The sequence below is a fragment of the Nyctibius grandis genome, chromosome 1, assembly GCF_013368605.1.
Source record: "Nyctibius grandis isolate bNycGra1 chromosome 1, bNycGra1.pri, whole genome shotgun sequence".
Taxonomy (NCBI): Eukaryota; Metazoa; Chordata; class Aves; order Nyctibiiformes; family Nyctibiidae; genus Nyctibius; species Nyctibius grandis.
Genome location: NC_090658.1, coordinates 51,993,309 through 52,016,569, shown reverse-complemented (window position 1 = coordinate 52,016,569; position 23,261 = coordinate 51,993,309). Strand labels below are relative to the sequence as shown.

The 23,261-nt window shown below is 40.6% G+C and overlaps 1 protein-coding gene across 7 annotated transcripts in view; it reads left to right on the top strand.

The window, feature by feature from the left end:
- Positions 1-5,364: 5,364 nt before the first annotated feature.
- The window catches only part of QKI (QKI, KH domain containing RNA binding), a 178,889-nt gene continuing 160,992 nt past the window's right edge, over positions 5,365-23,261 (top strand). For 4 of the 7 annotated variants that reach the window (XM_068413759.1, XM_068413741.1, XM_068413796.1 and 1 more), the window contains exon 1: positions 5,471-5,695. In XM_068413759.1, the coding sequence (XP_068269860.1) occupies positions 5,554-5,695 (142 nt within the window). In that variant the 5' untranslated portion in view covers positions 5,471-5,553. Of the gene's footprint in view, positions 5,696-23,261 lie in introns of all 7 variants that reach the window. The other 3 variants (XM_068413777.1, XM_068413769.1, XM_068413787.1) reach the window with 1 other exon arrangement.

Genomic DNA, 23,261 nt, shown 5'->3' with positions numbered 1-23,261 from the left:
CTATCTGTGTAACAGTATCCTATCACAGTAACTTAAGGTATATGGAATATGTACCTTACCAAGAAAACTGCCAGGTACAAGATTTAGAGCAAAGGTAGAAAATAATACTTAATGACTACATAACTAATATACGACGACAGGAACAGTGAGAATGCAGCTCTTCCTACTCTTGCATAAGTGGATGAATCACAAAGATCCCTCTTCTTCTGTCTCCTTTATTCCAACCTGAGGAAAGGCCAGTTCTAACAGGAGTGACACTGTGGGTTACTACATCCTTCTTTACAGTTGTTGTAAGCTTGAAGTACCTTAAGTATAGAAGATACACATCTGAATCCTTACAGACTAAGGAGTGCTTAAAACCTGTATCTTCCACTTTTTCAGCAATCACTTAGCATCAGTAGTGGACAAATTTAGGCATTATCTCTTCCAAGATGACACACAGCACTCAGAAATGTGTTACGATCTATATGTGTTATTATCTGTATTTTATGGATGAAGCCCATCCTGGGATTTAAACAGAAGTCAAGACGTTTTCAACTCTCTGCTGTGTCAGGAAAACATTCAAGCTGGAATAAAGCATCCAATTCTACAGATAGGTTAAACCTGGCATACAGAATGGGCAGGTAAGCGTTACCATAAATAGTCAAAGAACCTGAGGTGGTCATTGGAACATGGGCTTTCGCTCTTTTTTTCTAAAACTCTTCCTTTTTTTGTCTATGAACACTATGCCTGCTGTTTATTACTTTGAATGATGCACTGCTATGGCTTCTGTTTGAAAAGTTACCTGTCAGTTTGGCTTAACATCAAAGTAAATATGTTTTTGTCAGACACATCACAGAATTTCAATTTAATTGGTTCTTGAGGTTTTTAGTCTGGCTCTAGACCTTATTCTGTTCATGTGTTAATCACCAGCCAGAGAATTTCAGATGTCCATCTGGTAGTGGCCACACCTGACTGCTGCATTACAGTTACAGCAGTTACAATCTTGTACACCTTGAACGATTCAATACTGAATCACAAACATAGTACTTTTTTCTCGAGTGACTGTAATGCGTAAGTGAAGAATTGCTTCTTCCCCTAAAGAAGAGTAGTGTAGCACATTGGTACCTTCCTGTTATAGACAGCGTTGCAGAAGGCTGATGATGTCAAACTGTATGTGCCCATGATTCAGTCAACAGAGACGCTGGAAGTAACGGGCAACACTTCAACTAAAAGAGTATGTTTTTCCAGCAGTCGTCAGCCTTCAGCTCTGCTATTTCCCAAGGTGCTATCAGCTATGAACATTATAGCAGTAATTGAATTTGCTTTTTATGATCATTGCAGGCCTTTACTGTAATACATAGCGGCTGCTGCTGGCATTATCATAATTTTTCTTACCTCAAGATTAGATTAACGCAATAAAACTTCACCGTAAAAGAGAAGCTGTTGGGAGAACATTGCAGGTTACATGATACAAGAAGGGCTACCTACATGAAAACACAAGAGTTAAAGATACTTGTGTCCAGACAGAAGTAAAGGCATTGGGTAGCTACCTGAAGAACCTTACATGACCACAGGACCTGGTTACCTTGCAACACACCAACCAAAACAACACCCATCACCCCCTGACATCAATACCACACCTCTCCCCCTTACCTGCAGGACCTGTTTACTCAACCCTGTGCCCTGCTCCCCCCTCCCCCCTTATTTCTTCCCCCATGGGAAAGCTGCGAAGTTCAATACAGTGCAAGAGTATTTCTAGTGCCTCTGTAGATCAGGCTGTAGGCACGCCAGTCTTGATGGGAGCTATACCTTCTCACAGCTCTTTAACAAGAACAAACTCAACGTTCATCTTCCAGGCACTCTGAAAACATCCTTTCCTGGGACGTGGAAGTGTAGGAAGGTAAAGCCAGAGAGAGGAACATAAGGTATGCCAAGAGGGGCTTTTAGGTAGCTTTTTTTGGTTTTACTGTATACTTGATGAAGAAAGATATCATGCTGATTTGCTTATTTAAAACTGGTGGTGAGTTATCCACATTTCGTTAAAGCATTCGGCTTTTCCGAGGGCGTTTTTCCAATGATTTGAATTCAGAGTCTTGAAGTATTTATGGAAAAAATCAAGGATGAGAATTTTTCTTAAGTTGTTTATGCCTAATTACATGGGCATCTTCAGCACACAATTTTGCCTCAATTTCTGTACTGTTCAGACAGAGAAAATAATTCAGATTAACACAGCAAACTAGAGCTTGAATTTTGCATTGCACCACGAGTGATTCCTCAGTAACCGCTAGTGTACACCATCTTATTCTCCAGCCACTGAGTGCAAATAGCTTAGGATAAGCTATATTTTTCCTATTAGTAGGGAAGATAACTGATAGTTACTGCACAACATCTTATCCTGGTATTTCTTACCTTACATTGTGTGCTTGTTTTGTCTGCTCATATTCAAGCACTGGAAGCACTTTATGTGCAGGAAGCAATAATGAAGTGGTATGGGAACAGCTGCACCAAATCTGCTGAAAAAGTCTCCATATGCTATTTTTACTGTGAGAATCAGCAGTCCAGAACAATTATTCTAACATTATCGAAGTTCATCTAATTTTAAGATGAAAGCCTACTGTCTGACAGATGCCCTTAATCAAATTGAAGGATTAGATACCAAGTTTTCTCAAGGTTAAAAAGAGCCTTCACTCACTGGCTAAAAATTAGCAAATAAAGGGCTACAAAAATGCATCATCTTTCAGACTGATCTATGATAAATAAAAGGATAGCAATTTTGTTAGGCATATAAGGTTGAGTTTTAGCTCATCACAATTTTAAAACAAGGCCGAAAAAGAGCAATCGTGGATGATTGTTCCTTCATCCATAGCCATACTGCAGTGTGCTTTGGGCATGCTATTGACAGATTAAGAATCTATATTAAAAAAAAATGATTTGTAACATTGCTACTCTTTCTTTGATAATAAAGATAATATTTTTGCTGAACATGCATTTTTTAAATGATGCAAGCAATAAATCTGACATCTTACATAAGCCATTAATTTTTACTTAAAACCCTGAAATGAGTGAAAATACTCATGTCCAAATGAGTACTACATGCTTAAAGGGGAAAAATACAATAAACACTAGAAGGAATGCAATAATCCAAGGCGTTTTTACTACTATGAAAACTATGCTTTCTCTACATTTTTGTCAGTGCACATCTTTCAGGAAAAATAGAATAACGCGGCTTGACAATACCCAATAAAATCGTACACCTGCCAAGACAACAACGCGTCTGTGCTTCTTTTTAGTTTTTAGTTCATTGCGATTAGCCTATTATTTACAGTTTCTTTAAACACTGAGCAGTATGTATGAAAATACACTTGAATTTTTCCAGAATTTTAAGCGATACCTAGACTTTATTCCTACTCCTATTAAAAATGACTGTTTTCAGCGAACTAAAAGAAGCATGAAGCGATTTTTATTGAGCTTTATAACATGAGCTCTACCAACCTACCGAAAATCGCATCAAAGCTTTCCGACGACCTCCTAAATAATACAAACCAAACCACAACACCAAGTAGCTGCGTGGGGAAGACACCGACCAGGAGGAATACGTACACGCAACCGCGTCGCACTGCTTTGCCTCTGCGGCTGCAGTGGATGGAGCACGTTAATTTTAGTTCTGGCTGCCGGATACTGCTGCTCCCATCACGTCTCCCATCCAAACCCGTCAAACAAGCCACGGCTGATGCCACAACACAGCGCTGCCCTGTAAGCAAAAAAAAAAAGGGCGTCTGCCTGCCTGCCGCCGAGGCTCGGGCAGGGAGGCAGCGCCGCGACCCGCAGGACGGCCGGGGCTGCGCAGGGGCGCCGAGGCGGGCGGCAGGGCACGCCTGGCGAGGCGAGGGCACGGCGCTGCGCAGCGCCAGCCGCAGGCGTGGGCCTCCGTCGTTGCTCCGGGGCCGGGCGTGCAGGGGAAGGGGCGTACATAAGGCTAGGCCGCCACCTCCCGCGTTTCTCCTCCGGCAGCGAGCCCCCGGCCGAATGCGGCCGTTAAGCCGCTCCCGCGGGCTCGCGCCGCCTGGCCGACAGACGGAGGAGAGAGCAGCTCCCACCACCCCGGTTCTCCTCGCCCCCCAGCGGGGCCGGTCCCGGCTGCCTGCCGGGGCTCTCCCCCGGCCCCGGTACCTCGGCCGCGCGCTCCTCCTGCCGCCGCTTCACCGATTAGAAATTGCTCCTCGCGCCGCTCCGCCGCCCGCACCGCCCACCGCCCGCGGGCGCATGCGCAGCGCAACTAACAGCCACCGCCCCTCTCCCCCCCCCCAATCTCCCCTCTTCTGCCGCGCGGGACCATGCCCGCGTGAAGCGGCCTTGTGAACGGCGGGCGGGCGGGCGGGCGGGCTCACGCGCGCCTCGGTGGGGCTCTCCCCGCCCCCGAAGGCGCCCGCGACCCGGCCCCGCCCCCCCCCACCCCGCCCGACATAGGTGAAGTAACACGACTTTGTTTAGAAGAGTTCTGTGCGCGCCCGTGTTTCCGCGGGGCGGGAGGGGGGACGCGCGCGGCAGCCGCAGACGACGCTCCGCGTCCGCGCGCCTGCGCCGCCTGTCCACGCGCACACGCTCGGAGGGGGCGTGGTCAGGGGGAGAAAACCCTCTGCGGCCCGGCGGAGCCCCTCCGCCGCTCCCCCCCGCCCCCGCGGCGCCGCTGCCGCCCCGGGCCCCCGGAGCGGAAAGGGAGCGACAGCTGGCTCCGGCAAGTGGCGCTGCCGCCGCCGCCGAGTAACGGCCGCCCCGCCCCCGGGCCCGCCCCGCTATGTCCCCACCCCCGCGGGCCCCGCCCCCGCCCCTCCTCCTGCCGCCGCTGCTGCCGCTGCTGCTGCCAGCGCAGCCTGAACTGAAGCGAACTCCGGAGCGCGCTGAGGAGAAGTGAGGAGGCGGCGGCGCAGCTGAGACTCACCAGCCACAGGCAGCGGCGGCGGGAGGGCCGGCCGGCGGGCGGGCGGGAGGGAGGCGGAGAGGAGGACGCGCCAGGCGCAGCGCGGCGGCAACAACAGCGGCGGCGGCGGCAACAGCGGAGGGACACCGGCGGCGGCTCCTCGGAAGCGGCAGCCGCGCCAGCACCGCCCGCCCGCCCTGCTCGTCCCCTCCCTCCCCCGCCGCGGAGACAGGGGGCAGCGCCGAGAGAAGAAGCCGGGGCTCGGCGTGTGTGTGCGCGGGCGGAGGCGGAGGAGGGGGGACACACCGAGGACTGCGCCGGCCGAGGGCGCACGGAGCAGGGAAGCGGCGGCGGCACCGAGAGGCGGCGGCGGGTCCTTGTGCCCGGGGAGGAGGGCGCAGCCCGCGCAGGGGTTTCTACCGAGTTTCCTCTTTTTTTTTTTCGGTCCCTGAGAGTCGGCGGCGGGTCTGCGTTTGTCTCCGGATTTGAATCCTCCTCCTTCTCCTCCTTCCTCGGGGAAGCTCCCCTCCCCGCCCCCTCCCCTCCCCCACCGCCTCCCTGCCCGCCCGGAGCCAGCCGGGCGCCCCGTGCCGTGGTCGCGTTGCTCGGCGGAGCTGCTGCGGGCGCTCGCCGTCTCTGCGCGGGCTTGGAATATGGTTGGGGAAATGGAAACCAAGGAGAAGCCGAAGCCGAGCCCCGATTACCTGATGCAGCTGATGAACGACAAGAAGCTGATGAGCAGCCTCCCCAACTTCTGCGGGATCTTCAACCACCTCGAGAGGCTGCTGGACGAAGGTAAAAGCGCTCGCCCGGCCGCCCCTTTCCCCGCTCCGCCGCCCTGCCCTGCCCCCCCCGCCCCTTACCCGGGCCTCCGCGCCGCTCCCGGGATCCCGCCCGGCCACCCGCCCCAGCCCCGGCCGGGCGGCGGGGGGAGCCTGGGGCCTGTTTCGCTCTCCCCGCTGTTCTCCGCACGCTCTCGGCCCCCGGCTGGAGAGCCGAAAACAAAGGGGAAGTGAGGGCTCTCCCCGCCCTGGCTGCTGCCGTGTGGTGCCGGGGGACTGGGTGAGCGAGTGGGAGGGGAAGAGGCAGCCCTGGCCGCACGGGTCCCCGCTCTACCCCGGGGCTTTTCCCCCCCTTATTTTTTCTTTTTCCCTTCCCCGCACCGTCTCCGAAAACCGGGGGAAGGGGAACCACGGCACGGAGGGGGGGGGGAGCGAGGAGGGGAGCTCAGGAATGTGCTCTGGGGAAAGGCAGGGAGGAGGGGAACGGCAGGCGGGCGGGCGGCGCTCCCCTCCCCTCCCGCGGCGGCGGGGAGCGGGGTCCTGCGCGGCACCCGTCGGGGAGCGCTCTTCGGCCCGGCCGGAGGGCCCCGAGCCGGGGGGGGGCAGGGTTGGGAGGGTGTTTGGTTTCGAGATTTGGCTGTTCTGGAAGCTGCTTGAACTTGAATGACTAAGACGGAGCGGGCTGAGCTTTCTTCGGCTCCAGCTCTACCCCACCCCAAACTGGCCACAAACTAATTATAATTTTCGTATATTGCAAGGGAAGCGAACAAATTCTTCTTTCAGCTATCCTTACCTTTATCCTTACCTTTTAAAGAAACTAACTTGAACGACTTCTACGTGTGACTTTAGTGAAGAGAAAAAAAAAAATAGAAATTACGAAATTGCCTCCTCTACCCCAGCCCCGCACCCCGCTCCTGCCTCGGAGGGCCGAGGGGCCGCTCCTGTGTGTTGACCCCGCCCCCAAAGTAGCTCCCTTTAAGGTTGTGTTTTTACAAATAAATAATCGCATTTTGGAAAGAGAAAAGTATACGCTGGGAACTTCACGCGTCCCATACGTCTTCTCTCTACGGTGGCAGACCCACTGTGTTAAAAATAAGGCGATACACTTGTTCTCGGTATTTTAGATTCGCTTTATATTTGGGTTCACAGGTTCGCTTTTCTCGTTAAAAGCATTTCCTATCTTATCACTTTAAACTTAGGTTTTCTGGAGAGTTAGGGAGACCTGCTTGTTTAATCGTATTTGGTAGCTTTGTAAAATATGATAAAACCACAAATTATTTATACAGTTTCAACTTGTTTGGATTCTTAGCATGAAATACTGAATTTCGAGATTTCGAGTTAGGATTCCTGTTTGTGGACATATTCCTCCTCGCTAAAAGAAGTTCGGGAAGTTGTTGACCTCGGAAGATGAAAGAGCTGGTTATATTTGGGAGAACAACTCCCCGCCCTCTCCCAAGACTGTAAAAATGAGATAGTGACTGTAGTACAACAACAAAAAATAGCATATCGAGTAAATGCTACCTTCTGAAATAAATGATAGAGGAGTAAAAAAAAAAAAAACAACCCAATGAAGAATACTGAAAGATGGACTGTGGGAAGTGATATGATGGGAGATTCTATTTTTATTTTCGAGACTCTCTGTGAAGTTTGAATTAATGTTGGGGCAAATATGGATGTGAAAAGTAAAACTATTTAAAACTTAAGTTCGTGGTCACCACAGCAAAGAAACCTCTTCAGAATAGTTAGATTTACAATAAACATCAAGAAACGTGACTGAGAAGACTTTTTTAGCACAAATGAGCCTTACAGAGGTGTGATGTGGGATTTTTAAATTCCTGAATCTCTTCAACTTAATGTATTTGGCCAGAGGAGGCCTGAAAGATTTTTTTTTTTTTTTTTTTTTGGTCGGAGAACAAAAGAAAGGAAAATATTTCCCCATACAAAAAGGACACTTGAAAAAGGAGTGTCTGAAATCCTTACTATTTTGATATATTTTTAAATATTGAAAGCTCTGGAAATCTGGTTTGTGAAGTATTGGAGTTCCAATATGGGAGCTGTGGAGACTCTTGCTGAAAAAGTTTAAGGATTGTTTTGGAGCTATTCTTCACACCTTTTTTTAAAAAACAAAATATAAAAAATACAATCTGTGTTTCTAAATAGTCTCAGGAAGCAGCCTGCTGTCCCTTTAAGCTTTTCTCCTTTTCCTGTTTATGTTCGCAATTGGGTGGAAGTGTTGTGGAGGCAGAAAACTTTTTGGAATGTTGAAAAAAATGTTTCATGCAAATCTAGTAAATTGCTTCAAGCCTTCAAAATCTGAACACTAAGGGGCGCCAGTTATTTTTTTTTGTGAGGCGTGAGCCTGGCGTCTGAACACCATTTCTGACTTGGGCAGTGAAATTAACAAATCCATTAGAAGATATCAAAGAATGACAAAATACTTGTGGATTTGTGCAGGTATCTGTATTTGCATGGACTTACACATACTGTATGCTTACATGCAGTATTGCATAGGTGGAATAGTCAATAGCTGTGAACAGTTGAGAAGTTGAAACAACTGTTCTGTAAAACGCCTGTGCTGGTTACCAAAGGGGCACTGTGTTAAGTATCTTGAACTATATGCTACACTGACATTCTCCAGCAGGGTTCTATAGCTTGCTAGAAAGGTCTGCAAGATTTAGAACGCTTTATTTAAAGTATAATATTTAATAGTTTCATCAGTTGTTTCACAGCACCTTTGAGAATACCAAATATTAGGGGCAGGTGTGTGTATGTATAGATTAATATATATATATATATCTAAAAATAAAGTTATAGTGTTCATGTTCCATCTTTGTCCTCTCCCCCCCTGCGGTTTGGTTTGCTGCTTCTAGTTTATTGTTTTGTGCTTTAGGTAGGTGTTTTTCTTTTTTTTAAGCTACTGTACAACTATTTTTCCGAAGTTTTTGTTTATGCTTGAGAAGAATAATATTACAGTCAGCCTTTGTCTTTTATGGAGCATAAGCCAAATGGGAGAAATAAAGTAACAGCCCTAAGAATTCAAACAAATAAAACATGGGATTGCTTTCTGTCCTGGAATGTTAGTTTTTTTTTTTTTATTTATTTGTTGTTACATGCCAGTATTTAAAAACAAAACAATGTTGTGATTACTTCTTGTAGTTGTGTGCATCAAGAGATAGAAATGGACCTATCTGTTTAGATAAAGAACAGTACATCTAATCTGGTTAGGTTTCAGAATGTACATGTACTTTTTTGGCCTGTTTCTGTGTTGTGTGTGTTATCCAAAACACATTTTCCTTTCTGAACTCTGTGCTAGTGTTTGATCTTTGAAAATTGTAGTGCTTAACTTACTGGATGGTCTGTGCCATACGGCACTTGGTTTTGAAGATCAGCTTAGATGTGAGAGGTATATGGAGGAAACTTTTTTCCCCTAAAAGAACTACTTTATAATAAAATATGAAAGTCACAGTTTTGTTTAGGTTACAGATATTTTTGCATATGTGTGCTTTCAACTTCTTATGTGTAAATAAGGCTTTTGTGGATTAACAAGGATGTTTAGAGTGCACATCATAATAACTAGGAAGCTGGATTGTTTTTATCAGCCTAGTGCAAACCTGTGGGAAGAGAGGGCTCTTCCTGAATGTGGAATAGGCTGTATTTCCTGTCATTGTTTGCACCATCAAATGTGACCTGATTTTTTTTTTGCTTCAGCTTCTCAGATACTAACTTTTATCATTCTAACCTAGATCGTTTTTTTCTGACAACTTCTGTATTTTAATGGTCCCCTTTGTGGAAAATGAAGAAAGTTGTACCTTTTTTTCTTACACTTTTTTTTTAATATAAATCAGACATTTCAAACTCTGCAATTGCACCCTGACCTATTGACATTAATGAGATACTTTGGTTTTATTTTTCCAACAGATTGTGAACAAGTATGCCTAAACTATTAACTGAGATCTGAGTAGTGTAATTTTTATATTTGTGTTTCGTTTTCTTGAATCTGTAAGTGGTCAGAGTGTTGTACTTGATTGGCATGTACACAGATCAGACCTGTGGTCTGAACGTCTTTTAAAAAGGTATTGATGCAGACTTTATCGGGAATTCATTTTTCCTCTGTAAACTATACCTCAGAAACTTCTGCCTTCCTATCAAACTTGTGTTGAAGGCAACTTAAAAGTGTGTCTACCTTTAAATGTAAATTAAGCCATTGGAGATAAGTGTAATTTCATCTTAAATAGGCTGCATGTTTCTGACTAGCAATTATAACAAAGGTAACTGTAAAAACATCAAGGTAGAGATTAAGGAGCATACTTTTTTTTGGATGTTGCTCTCTGTTTACTGTGCTTGCTCAGAAAAGAGCATGTGAACTTGCAGAGCCAGTGCCCAAAACTGCAGTTTTTGTGTCAGTCCGGTTGTCTTAACCAAAATGTCTGTGTGAGTTAGCACTGAAGAACTCTGTTCTGGTGTTGTAAATAAGTTCTGCCTGAGAAGTTATCTGGTTACTTTGGTACATGACCTTATTGTTTGTGATTATGTAAATGTAGCCTGTGCTTAGCTAGGGTTTTGCTGACTTGTCAGATTTGATGAAGGGGCATTGGTCACATTACCATGTCTGTTTTTCAGCTGTATTAGGTTTTGCAATAAAACCCCATTATTTAGTTAACAAAGCATGCCTCTTAATGCAATGTTAAGAGAAGAATGTTCTTTAGGATAAAGGCCTAGTCTCAGACTAGTTTTTAGACTTTGAGTTTTAACATTAAAATTGTACAAAACAGCATGGGACGAGAGCCTTAAGTATTGTTTGTCTGCTGTTTATCAATAGTGCTCTTTTGAGTCTGGTTCTTTGATCATCTGTAAATCTGAAAATAATGGTCTGAGGCAGTTTTCTGATTGTCTCGTAATAATGAGGTTGTAAAGCTTCTAAAACTTGTGTGTTCAAAAACTTCATAAGAGGTGTTCTGAGGTGTGGGGTTTTTTTTTTTGTTGTAATTCCTTGGCAGCCTCTTACAACATCAAAAGAAATGCTCTATTGCACTTAGGAAAAAGTATATTTTTTTTTTTTAGCTTGGGGAAAAATATTCAAAACTTTTTTCCCCTGTCCCTGCAACAGTTCAATTCTTTTTAAAATAAGTTATTTTGGGAGCTGTATCTGCAACATTTATAGGATTGCAGTCACCTGGCATTTAACTTAAAAATATGGGTGTTGTTTTGACTGATAAAAGTTTTAAGTTAGTAAAGCAGTTAATTTAAGCTCATGTTTTGAAAGCAGCTTGTTCAGTGTTACTTACCAATAATTGATCATTAAAATGTCTGTCATCAGAGGGTTTTTTAAGTAAGAGTACCCATAGTAGACTTAGTTCTGTACGAGAGCTGCTGACTCATTTTTTTTAAATTGGGAGAGACCTGTTTGATTTATCATTTTTGTTCAGTGTTACTTGTTCCTTAAGGTTGGAATTGAGGTGCATTTCCCTTGTGTGAAATTGTACGCAATAGTTTCCAAAGTAACTAGTGTCATGTGAAGATTTGCTATAGTTAGAAACAACTGACCAAGTTCCGATTAGATGACGGAGTGGTACACGATGTTTTCACAGCACACAAAGGAAAAACTGAAGGTGTGTTGGTTAATATTAAAGTGGGGAAAAAGCCCAAAACCAACCACCAACAACTGAGAAACACTTAATAGATTTTAAGAGAGCACTTAGAATGTCTTAATTATGAAGATGAAGTTTACATACATCAAAAGAGAAAAGGTCAAGTCAAAAAAGTTGCTGGTGTTCAGTGAGTACTGTGCGTGTGAAGAGAAGGCTGGATGTGAAATGAGTGGTTCTTTTTGTAGTTCAGTAACTTTATTGACCAGGTTATCTGTTTCAGTCCTCACAGCTTTGTTCCGCTGAGTATGCTAAACAATGCCAAATCAGGAATTACTTAAAATAATTTGGATTGTGTAGACTTTGGTAGAAAAGCAAGTACATTTGAATTGTCTTTAATTAGTGTCTGTAACCTTAAAATGCTCTCCTTTCTGGAGAATGCATACTGATGGAGATACCTTAGTAATTAAATGTATTGGTAGATGCTGATCTGGTATGTATTCCGTGGCTGACGGGGATAGACCTGTGTTAACGTTAATTACCAGACCATACTGACAGCTCAGGCTGATTGAAGTACAGCAGGAGTCTGCCATGGAGACCGATTATATTCGACTGCTTATATGGAATGTTGGGGGGTGGCAGAGGGGGGAAATGGGGAAATGCCTTGCCAGGAAAGCTGTGAGGTAATGAAATGCCCTCACTCACTGACCCTTGTCTTTATTGAAACATAACTCACAACTCTCATTTGGGCTGCGTGAGTTTTTCTGTATTTATTTTAATCAAAATGCATATTACGAAAATCTTTTGTTGATTTTGACATTTTGTTGAAGTTTAATAACCCAGTGCTAAGAAACTAATAGGAACAGTAAAACTACCAGTGTATTTTATCTCACTATGCTTAATGCAATTGGTTAGATCAGTAGAAGCACAGTGTAAGATACGTCTGCAGCTTTGTAGCAGGAGGATCTCGGTCTGTGAAGCACATTGGAGCAGTTCTTTGAATCCTGAAACAGACGATAGGTGTAATGTTTGTAATCAGAATTAGATCCCTTTACTCTGATGAGACAGAGAGTTGTGTTGCTGAAAGTTCAGCGCTATTACATTCTACTTTTGACATGAGAAAATATCCCGTGTTACCTTGTTACTCACTTTAACTCCAGTTAAAGTGAGTTCTGGATTTGGGTTTCTTTTGGTTGTTTTTATTGGAAACACTTAATAGAAGTGGAGCTAGCTTTTTAATAGCAGAGCGTAGGTTTTTGAGACACTTTATGCTTGATTGAGCAAAGTAACCATGACAGCTTTAAAGAGAAATAATATCCAGCTTTGGGGCGGAGCTGCCACTCCATGGTGTTACTCTTGTTTCCATTAGAAACGTGTCTGTTGCAGGCTGGTAGGGTGTCTGAGAACTGCAACAACAAGATGGTGCAAGTTAAAGTGCTGCAGTTCAGGCAGTTGTGTTACTGGGTTGGTCAGTCATCTGGGTCTGGTACTAGAAGTTGTAGCTTTTTTGATACTCAGCAGTTATTTTACTGGGTGTTAGTGCTCGGGAAGACTGTAGTAACACTAACAGGTTTTTTACTTTATTCTCATGGTTTAAAGTACTGAGTAAAAATTGAAAAATGTTTTCAATTACTTTTCATTTGAAAATTGATTTTTTTATACTTGATGTCAAAATAGTAAATTTTGCTTTCCCGTTCATTGCAAAAAATCATTCTCTTGGAGGGAAATGGCAATAGGTAGCTATTAATGTGTTTTCTTTTAGTGTTTTTGGTGATGTATAGTTCATTGAATGGCATGCTGGAAGTCAATTTTTTTAATCAGTTTTTAAAATATTTTTGACTGCTTTGCAGCTGCACCTGAATAGTTGTACTTTACTCCATACTGTAGTGGGTTACAGAAGCTTTTCTGTTTTTCCAGTACAGGGTGTACCAAAGCACTGTTTCGATATTCTGTAACTTCAGTGCAGTGCTCCAGGAAGGGCACGGGCGGGAAGGTCCTCAGGAGACCCCTTCCTAAAGGAGATAAACCATGAAGTGGTTTGTGTGGTAACTGACTGGCATCTGGGCATATTAATAGTGGGGCAGTTAACACTGTTAATGGTATATAACCTTATAAATGTTTATGCTTCTTTGAGCCTTGATTTGAAAAGGAAAAAAAAATCCCAACATGATAAACAAAATCTTGTTACTTTGCTGGGAAGTTACGTGGACGTAGTTCTGAAGGGTAATGCATCAGAATGGCTGCTGATGTCAGAGCAGAGACAGGGGAAGATAATACAGTGTTTCATACCCTTATCTGGTGGATCACTTTCTGGCTTAAAAGGTCAGCTGATATTCTGGACTGGTCAGGGTTTTTTTGAGTTTGTTTTTGTGTGGTGCTGGCTTTTCAGACAGATGAAAGCTGTGATCAAACTCGCCATACACGATCTTAGAGTAGTTGTGTTGGCACAGTGGCTGAGGTGGCTCAATACTGATAATACAGAGCAGAGCCTTGGGGAGAGGAGGACATTTGCTTTACGTCTGAAACTCCTAATTGATGTCAACATATTGTGCATCTGGTCCATTCAAAATTTTAAGGACATGACTATTTTCAGATTAGCTGACACTAGTTGGAAGCCAGACTTCGCTGAATTCTTTAAATCCTTCAGCTGTTGAAATAATGAACCTTATTGTTTTGTCTAATTCAGATTAAAGAACTGTTTTAGAAGTCTCTGTAACCATTACTTGGTTGAAATATCCAATCCTAACTGCAGTATATTTTCTTCATTAGTGTCTAGGAGATGGAATACTCCTGAAATCTTCAAAAGTAAGCAACAGATCCATCTAGCACAAGTATTAATAAAAACTTAATGTTCTGGTTCATATATTTAAATGGCAACTCAACTAAAACATTCAGCTGATGTTGCATAATGCTTCAGTTTATTTATCAGACTTCGAAGCAGTAGCAAATTGGTTAATATTCTTCTTAACACTGCTTAATTTAATAACCTGCAAATAATTATATCAAAAGTTAATGTATAATTTTCAATTTTTAGATGCAGAGCGATCCAAAATCCACTTCTGTTTGCTGTGGAATATCTTTGGTTTCTTTGCGGGAACGGGGAGGAGAACACAAGGAGAAATTCTCTGACCTTGTGCTGTTTGCTTTTGAGCAGTGTTGCTCATCTGTGCGTACTGCTTTTAGTTAGTTTCAGTTTGTCTCATTTTGAAGGAGCACGAGCTGAACTCCTACATCAGAAATTAACAGATGTATTTTCAAAAAGTTGTCAAAATGTTGTCATCTCCCCCCCCCCCCGCTCCAGACTAACTTTGCCTAAATACTACACTTGTAATCTATTGACAAGCGTGTTCTCTAACGGTTTGTGTGTTAAAGTTGAAGGTTAAAATGCTGTAATAGGCTCAGCTGTCCTGTTTAAAGTACGATGTGTTTGCTGTGAAGATTGTCTGTGCAGTGAGAAAATGGTGCGTGTTAGATGGTGGTAGAGACAAGTTGTTGGTAGTTCTTTAATTGCTTAAGTATCGTATAATCTATAAAGATAAGTATAATCAGAGAGGCTGATACGCAGTCAGTTTACGAGGGAATTGCTACTACTTTAAATCACTCTGGGCTTTTATGGAAATCTGATAGTGCCTCTGAATCAAGCTGAAGCAAGGCTCCCTGTACGGATTCTTTTGTTCCCGCCTTTCACGTAGTTCTGTCAACTTTGTGCTCAACTTGAACAAAATCTGGGCACAAATGGTATAGTAGGGATCAGAAATGAATTCTAACCAACATTCTATCAGGAAGACTGATTATGTATTAAAACATCTTGAGAGGAAGAATGATACTTTAGTATCTCTCAGGTATGAAATTAGTGACTGCAGTTGCTTTTAGAAGGGAAGTGTATTTAGCTGTTGTAATAACATGTTTACAGAGATTTGAGTTCCATATTTTGAATTTTTTTGCAGTGTTTTTCTGTTTGTTCTCTGGATAAAATTTCTTTTTTTGTGACAAGACTAACATAATCCTTTGGGAAAAAAATCTGGAGCAAACATTATCTAAAGATCAAACCCGCCTCGGAAGAAACTGAAGAAAAAGTACAACTGGCTTTCTTGAGAAAAGCTTACGGACTTCAAAGAGCTTCTTTGAGACCTATGGCATATTTTGAGGAGCAGAAGGGGAAAAACTTCCTTCTATCAACTTAATATAGGGTTAATTGAGGTTAAATTCTATGTAGGTAAAAGTATTTCCATTTTCTAATAATTCATGTGTAGCTTCCAGAGAAGCAAGGAATTGTGTGGAAGCTCTGTCTATAGATAATGGGGTACATAAACCTAGTGTCTGTTTGTTTAGTAACTGTATTTTCTTCATAACTATTCATGAGGAAGCTTGGTTTCAAATGGGAGGTTTAATGCACACTGAGGGCGCTTGGTAGTGCAGAGTTTTAATACTGTTAAGTGTCTTCAGAAAGGTATTCTTGCGTTAGCCTCAGATTAACATAGGATGAATAACAGAGCAGTTCATCAACTAGGCAGCTCTGAAGAGTGTCAGCAAGAAAGCTGACGATGATGAATTGGAGAGAAATGGATGCTGTGGTAGATAGCCACTACAGCTAACGCTGGTGTGAAGGGATGGCAGTTGGTATTTAGGTGTATGCTGCGTAATTAAGTGAGGAGGGACTGCACTCCTTTGCTTGGCTGAGTCAAAAAGAAACGTCCCTTCTACAATTCAAGAAGGTTACTAAATTCAACAGCTTAAAATGACAGATGGACAACTGGCTTGTATTTTATTGAAAAAGATTTGCATTAATCTGTAGGACTGATAAATGTGAGTTATGTTTTGAAGACAGACTGACGAACTTCCCTTGATGTTTGCAATCACAGCAACCGTCTTTGGCAATAAAAGTCTGGATAAATTAACTTTGAGGCAGATCTAATTTACTCTGAATTTAGTTTTAGTTCAAGTTTTGCGCTAACCTTTCTTCGATCTCACAGCTTTCAGTTACTTCCAGTTACTTCGGTTACTGGTTACTTTCAGTTTAAAATTTCTTTTTTCTCCTCCCCCCCCCCCCCCCCCTCCCCCCAGGATAAAGAAAATAGTAGTGAATTTGAGAGGGTTAAACCAGAAATAAAATTGCCTTTGTTTTTTTGCTTCTATCAATGTAATAGCATAACTAAGTGTTTTTTGTCATGTGCACAGCTCTTTCTAATCCCATTTAATACAGTTTGTGCTAGAATTGGTTTTGACCACTTGTTATATCAAATTGGTGAACAGTTGATACATGGAGAACAGTTTAAAGTAATAACGTTCAAGTTCTTTACTTTGTGGGGACTGTTTGTGTGGATTTTTTCTGACTGTTTAGTTACCTACCGTAACTAAACGTGCAGGATAGAGTATATGTGCGGGCTTTCTCAGCCCTGAGCAGAATTCAATACTGAAGTCAGTATTGAAGACAAGCATTTCAGTATGTCATATAGTAATCATAACTAGTCTAGTGTAGGGGTGTGTTATAGTATAAATTGCTACACAGATCAAACTACATTTTTAGCACATTTTTCTCTTCTGGATTAAGCAACTTGGCTGCTGAAAGTCTTAAGCGTTTGTTATTAACTAAAATGTGTTCCTGAATAATCAGAAGGATATTGTGTTGTCTCTTTCTTCAAACTTTTATTGTGTGTTCTTAGAGTTAAATTTCAGCTACAAAGGCAAGATACTAATAAAGCGGTAACATTTAAGGAGCTTTTTTCCTAGTCTAGTTATGGATTAGTAGTTTCTTGTAGTATGTAATATATATAGTTGAAACACAGCTTATGCTACTATAAGTGTTTTTTTATTTCTTTTTTTTTTTTGCTCGGAAGGTGAAGGAATTAATATTAATAGTAATGAAACCTGGGTGATTTCCAGGCTGTTAAGGTAATTAATCACAGAATCACAGAATGTTAGGGATTGGAAGGGACCTCGAAAGATGATCTAGTCCAATCCCCCTGCCGGAGCAGGAAACTTGATGCCACAAATACGGATGCAAATACTATGTACCTAATCAATATTAGTATCATGAAAAAATTAGCACAAAGGATATAGTATGTTTTAAGAACACGTTACTGTATAAGTAATTACAAAAATTGTATTATATGTTGATCTTGAAACTGTTAATCAAGTCATTATATGAAAGGAGCAGAAAACTCAGAATACATTTTCTTGAAGTCCTTGTACTTTGAACTGAAATGTCTTTCTGCTCAGAAAATATTTCCAATTTACAAAATTAATATAACAATTTAAGTTAGCCTTCAAACATTATGAGATTATACACTACATTTGATTTAAGAAAGGAGAATAACACCGAGATATAAATGTGTCAGTAACTGTCGTAGTGTGAGGTCCGAAGTAGCTTGTCATCTGGTTTGGATCATCTATTTGGCAGAACATTTTCTTAGGATAAGAGAGATGGAGATACTCCATTGGATACATTCCACCTTAATCTATGTTATTTTTCCTCATGCTTGTCACACTGAGCTACTCTAGCCACTCCTTGTCCTAACCTTTTCTGACATAGCAAAGAATTACAAAGCAGGCATATTTCATTTTGCAGCACTATCAGTGAAACCGTGCAGTCACTTGCAGGAAAAGTAACATCAGAGAGTTTTCTTTCCTACTCCTAACTCTTAAAGGTTTATATTTTGCTATTGTGTGAAAACAAAATAGTGTTTGATATGAGACCTCTGAGGCCACGTTCCCTCTGAAGTAGACAGCATCTTTTTTTTGTTTACAGAGTTAATGGAGCTAAGTGAAAAGCAATATGAGTTACTGGAATGGTGTTTTTCAATCTATGATTTGCAGACCTGCTGCATATGAAGAGTTGCTGAAGGTAACAAAGAAAAAGGAAGTCTGTTGTTGGGAGATCTAAATAGGCTACACTGAGCCTTCACCTCTTTTGGGGAACTTTTTGTTAGTCTGTAAGTAGAAATGGTTGAAGACCACTGATTTAAAGACTTTTCATTATAGCAATTGTCCTTGCCCATCGACCAAAGTAAAATTTTGAAACAAGAAACCTCAAGGAGATCAAGAAAACAAATTGCATTCACCATTTCGTAAATTGAAACTTGTTTCACCTATCTGCATTTATTCTTTTCTTAGGACTTCCTGCTATTACATATTTACTGAACTAATGAGTGTGATGATGTTTTCCCCAGATGAGATGTAGAGAATCTAATAATATTTATCAATAGAGCTTAGTTTGCAGCACTGGAACTCCAAAATATTAATATATTAATTGCCAAGAGCAGGTGTAAGAGATGTAACCTACTAAATTCTGTTTGGTATGCTATTATTACAGAATAATTTCGGTAGTAAACTGTCTTTAAAGGCATCTGTAGCTTTCAATTTTAATTTCATTAAAATAGTCACACTATTGTCATTCATGAACAAGGATATTAAAGCAAATGCCAGACGCTCAAGTACCTTTAGCTGTAAATATTTCAGGAAATTTTTTTTTTTTTCCAAACTTTTTCCCCTCCCGATGGACATCTCTGTGAGCTGACAGGACCTGTTGTTTGGTATTAGTGTTAAATGAACTTGAAAAAAAAAAAATGTAACTTATAACATTGTTTAACACATATTAGTCCAGGTTCAGATCCTGCCTATGTAGTAAATCCATTCTTTAAATCATTCCTGAATATGAAGTCTTAATTTATAAGGTTCTTTCTGGTGGTTTTAACAGATAGATGGAACTAGTGTAATTCAAATCTATACTGCATTAGAAACTTATAAAATTGGGTTAAAAAAATTACATGTGATTTATACATAGCATTCAGTTTAAATATTGAATGTTTATTTTGTGTGGTGGGTTGCACTTTTTTGGCTTTTTAGTTTGTTCGTAAAAGAGGCTGTTGTTAAACTCAGTGGAATTTGTCAGCTAAAGAGAAAATTGATGATTCCGTAGCTATGCTGAAAAAACTTATATTGTCTTCAACATTTTAATTCTGTAGGTGGCAGAGATCTTGACTAACAGGCTGGTAAAATAAATATTAGTTTTGTTTTAATATTCTCTGTCTGTTCCTACCATGCGTGTATATAGACACGGATGCCCTCTTTCTCCCCCCTCCTTGTAGTAGTGTACTAGTTAATACCTCTCTCTTATAGTAGTAGGAAGAGGTTACCTGGTTACGAATGTTTTCTCTACGGACAAGATTTAATATGGTTAAAATAATGTTTTTTTCTGATGTAATTACGAGTTATACATAAGATTGCTATAGTTGTAAAGCCAGAGGGGAGGGGGTGAGAGATTACTGGTTTAGACTTCATGTATCTGACAGCTTTTAATGTACTTTGATTAACTGAAATGTTCTCTTAATGAATGAAGAATGTTTTAATGTAACTTAGAAACATCAGAATTATACATTTTTACTTTTAAGTATTTTCGTTAAAAATAAAACTTCCTGGTTTTAATAATAAACGTAATGTAAATATATTTTCAATTTTGACAGCACAAATTAAATTCATATTTTATTTTAAAACTTTTATTATTAAAATACAATATTGACGTTTACTTATGTAACATGGTGGTTATCATCATGCAAACTCGCACACGATATTTTTTTTGTGCTGATTGTTGCCTGTCTTCTGTTATCTATTGGTGTCGTGCAGAGCGCTTTCCTTTATAAGAAACCACAATTTGGTTAATTCTACAGATTTTGACAAAACAGTAATCCTTCTCTCATCGTGGTTTCAGTTAGAAAGGCTCCGATCTCAGCTTTTGCTGCAATGGCAAAAGGTAAACACTGATGCTGCATTATCTTATCTAGTTGATAATTTCATCTAGTAGTCCCGGAACTTGATGTGCCAACTGTTAAATGCACTGGCCTGTGAAATAATCGGAACTGCAGCTTGCAAATACCAAGCCATTGTTTTCAATAAAGTTGAGTTGAAATCAGCTTTCTATGCTGCATTGCGGTGGAAACCAATTAATTACAGTGTGACAAGATGCTATTTTTTTATTGCCAAAAAGAAAGTTCCTAGTATTATTCTGCAATATGAACAAATGTTTGGCAGTTTGGGTTGAAATTTAAGTTAATTTTATAGACAAATAGGCTAAAGAGCTTTTGGTTGTTTTACTTGAATTTTTAGAGTTCATGTTTATGAAATGACTTCTCAGATGATTTCTCTAATTTACACTGCTGCTGATGCCATGCATCATGTCCATTTTATTAGCCATTGAAGTCTAGATGGCACTTCAGTTTTATTTCATGTGACCCATCTGATATGGTACAAAACATGTCAGTCATGCAAGATTTAATAATTTCTGATATGTGCCCATGATATACTTAATTTTTTAACATCTGCCAGTTAAATATCAGAGATTTATGGTTTAACACGTTTTTCTTATGTTTTAAAAAGGCATGTAAGAATTGACCAGAACAACATTACTACTGTTTCCAGTGTTGTTATCTTCACTTAACATGGCCACATAAAGTGAAATGAGTTCAGAAGATACCATGTGATAGTTTCATTGTTGAGGTACATCAGCTTTGTATGAGATACTGTTTGCTTGTCTGATAACAAAGTGTTTTTGAAAACTGGTGCGAGAGAAACGCATCTTTGGAAATGCAGCATTAGTTAATACAACTGAGTAATACCTAAATAAGCTAACGTATGAAATTAAGTCATACTTTGCGTATAGATTGGTTACCTCTAGTACAATTTGATTACCTTTCACTGTGACTAATACTGCTATTTCATGTGCTAAAATGACGTTCTTGTGCTTTTTTACTAGAATACTAAGGGCTTAATATTTTTAATTGCTGATTGCATATTATCTTTTGTTGTTTTACTGTAATTTGAAGTCTTTCATTCAATGAAGCACAAACCAATATGAATTTAACTCCCATGCTTCATAAAGATTTGGCATGTAGCTTTTAGTTAGCTCTTAGTCCTGTTGGTAGCTATCACTTTGCTGCTCTGTGTTTCCAGTAGTATATTTTTGTTTTTAAGTACAAATCTTATATTACAACCTACTTAGCTCAGGTAGCATTTATAAAAAGAAGCAAAATTAAGATAGGGCATTTCCTGTGACCATTAGCGGAGGAGGACATTAAAACATGTAGCATAGTTTGATTGAATTCTGTTCGCTCCTATGACTTCCATATCAAGAGACAGTGAATATTTGGTATTTTTTTTCTGAGTACTTTTCAGGCTTGCCCAAAAACTTTTAAGGAAAAGTACATCATGTTGAGGTGGGAAAAATCAGTGGAATCTTGAAAACAAAGTTTGTGGGAAAGAAAGGGACACTTAACACAAAGAAAATGTATGTAAAAAAATTCCTGTAGACTGCTTACTGAAAAATACAAACGTGTCAAGACAATTTCATATGTTCTAGCAGAGAGTGCAAGGTGTACATGAAGGTGTAGTCAATATGGGGACTAATCTTATTCTCGGAAGTGTTTTGGTTAATGCAAGTAAACAAGTCTAATGTCAATGTATTTGTTTTTAAACCGCTGAGTTCTAGAAGTGTGTAATATAGGAGGTAATGGTGGCTTTTACTGAAAAAGTTGAAGTAAAGGTACCACCTGTGAAGAACTTCCTTTGAGGTGTACCTGCTGTTAGGGCTTTTTCATGTGAGTGATAGGTCCTTGCATTACATTGGAGACACTAATGTCTGAACGGATGTGATGGCTGCCTCGGAATGATGCTGCTGTTAGCAGTGAAAAATGTCTTCCTTATGATTCTTGTGCAGCAGGCCGTGGAGTGCAGCACATTTTTATAATAAAGGTGATGAATTTAATCGCAAACTGGCAGCCAAATGGAAATTGCAGACCTTGATACTGGGAGAAAATTGCCTATAAAGCAACTCCTGAGAGAGCAGGCTTTAAATTTATCCACCCATTTCGACATTGAGGAGAACATAGGAATTGCAGGGTATTTTGCCTGGACTGTTTAGTTCAGATGGATGACACTTCAGCCTTATTTAAGAACTAGATACAGTTTTGCGTGCTTTTGGTGTGGTGTTTTTGTTTTTGTTTTTTTTTTTTTAAATTGACCTTGCTGCTTAAACTTTACATGGTTAGGCTTTTGGAAAAATCTATTCCTTTATTAGCTTGAAATTTGCTCCTGTTATAAAGTAGGACCTAATATGCATAATTAAGTTAAACTTATCAGCTGCTTCACAGATTTCGCCTTATGTCAGATTTAACCTGAATGTGCTTTGAGATTTAAAAAAAAACATATCCATGTATTGGAAGGCTGTTTGCAGCATTATACTGATGTGAGAAGCTGTTCCATAAATGATTTAGCAGGTCTTGAAGTCCCACTGGAAGTAGGATACTTTCCCTAATGTTATGTAACATAATTTCTGATAAAGGCACAGCATTTTTCAAAGTTGTTGGTACTGAGACATTTCAGCAAATCATCCTCTTAATCTCTTATTTTTAGTAGTACCAAATGCTGGTGTTCTTACTATATGATAACTAGGAACTGAATTTACAAGTATGATTCCCATATATGGTAAACACTATATTAAAAAAAGAAGACAAAACATTCTTTAGGGAGCTTACTAAAAGATGATATGCTTATCATCTGTTCATAGAAATAATTGCAAATAAATTCATTTAGAAATACATACTTTTATTGGACACTTAACTGAATGTCCTCACTGCAGCACTTTTGGACTGCTTTTGGATGCTTTGAGAGGTGATCATCATTCAGGCAGAATGAAGAATGAATAGCATTGGATTTTGTCACTGTCTTTAAGGTGAAGAGAATAGGGACACTTAATGGCAAAACATTAAGTGTGGTGTTTGGAACAATCTGGTAAGGATATTCTTTCAAATATTTCACTGGTCCAGGTTTCTTCTCTTAAATGAACTCAGAAATACAGTCTGTACTAGAATGATTCTCTTAGTTATATGATTCCTAAGGTAAAATTCCCAAAGGTAAAATATGGCCTGATTTCTGGGCTGTCAAGAAGAATCTTTTTAGCAAGTATATGAAATGGGAGCTGCTCATTTCTTGCTCTTGATTTAA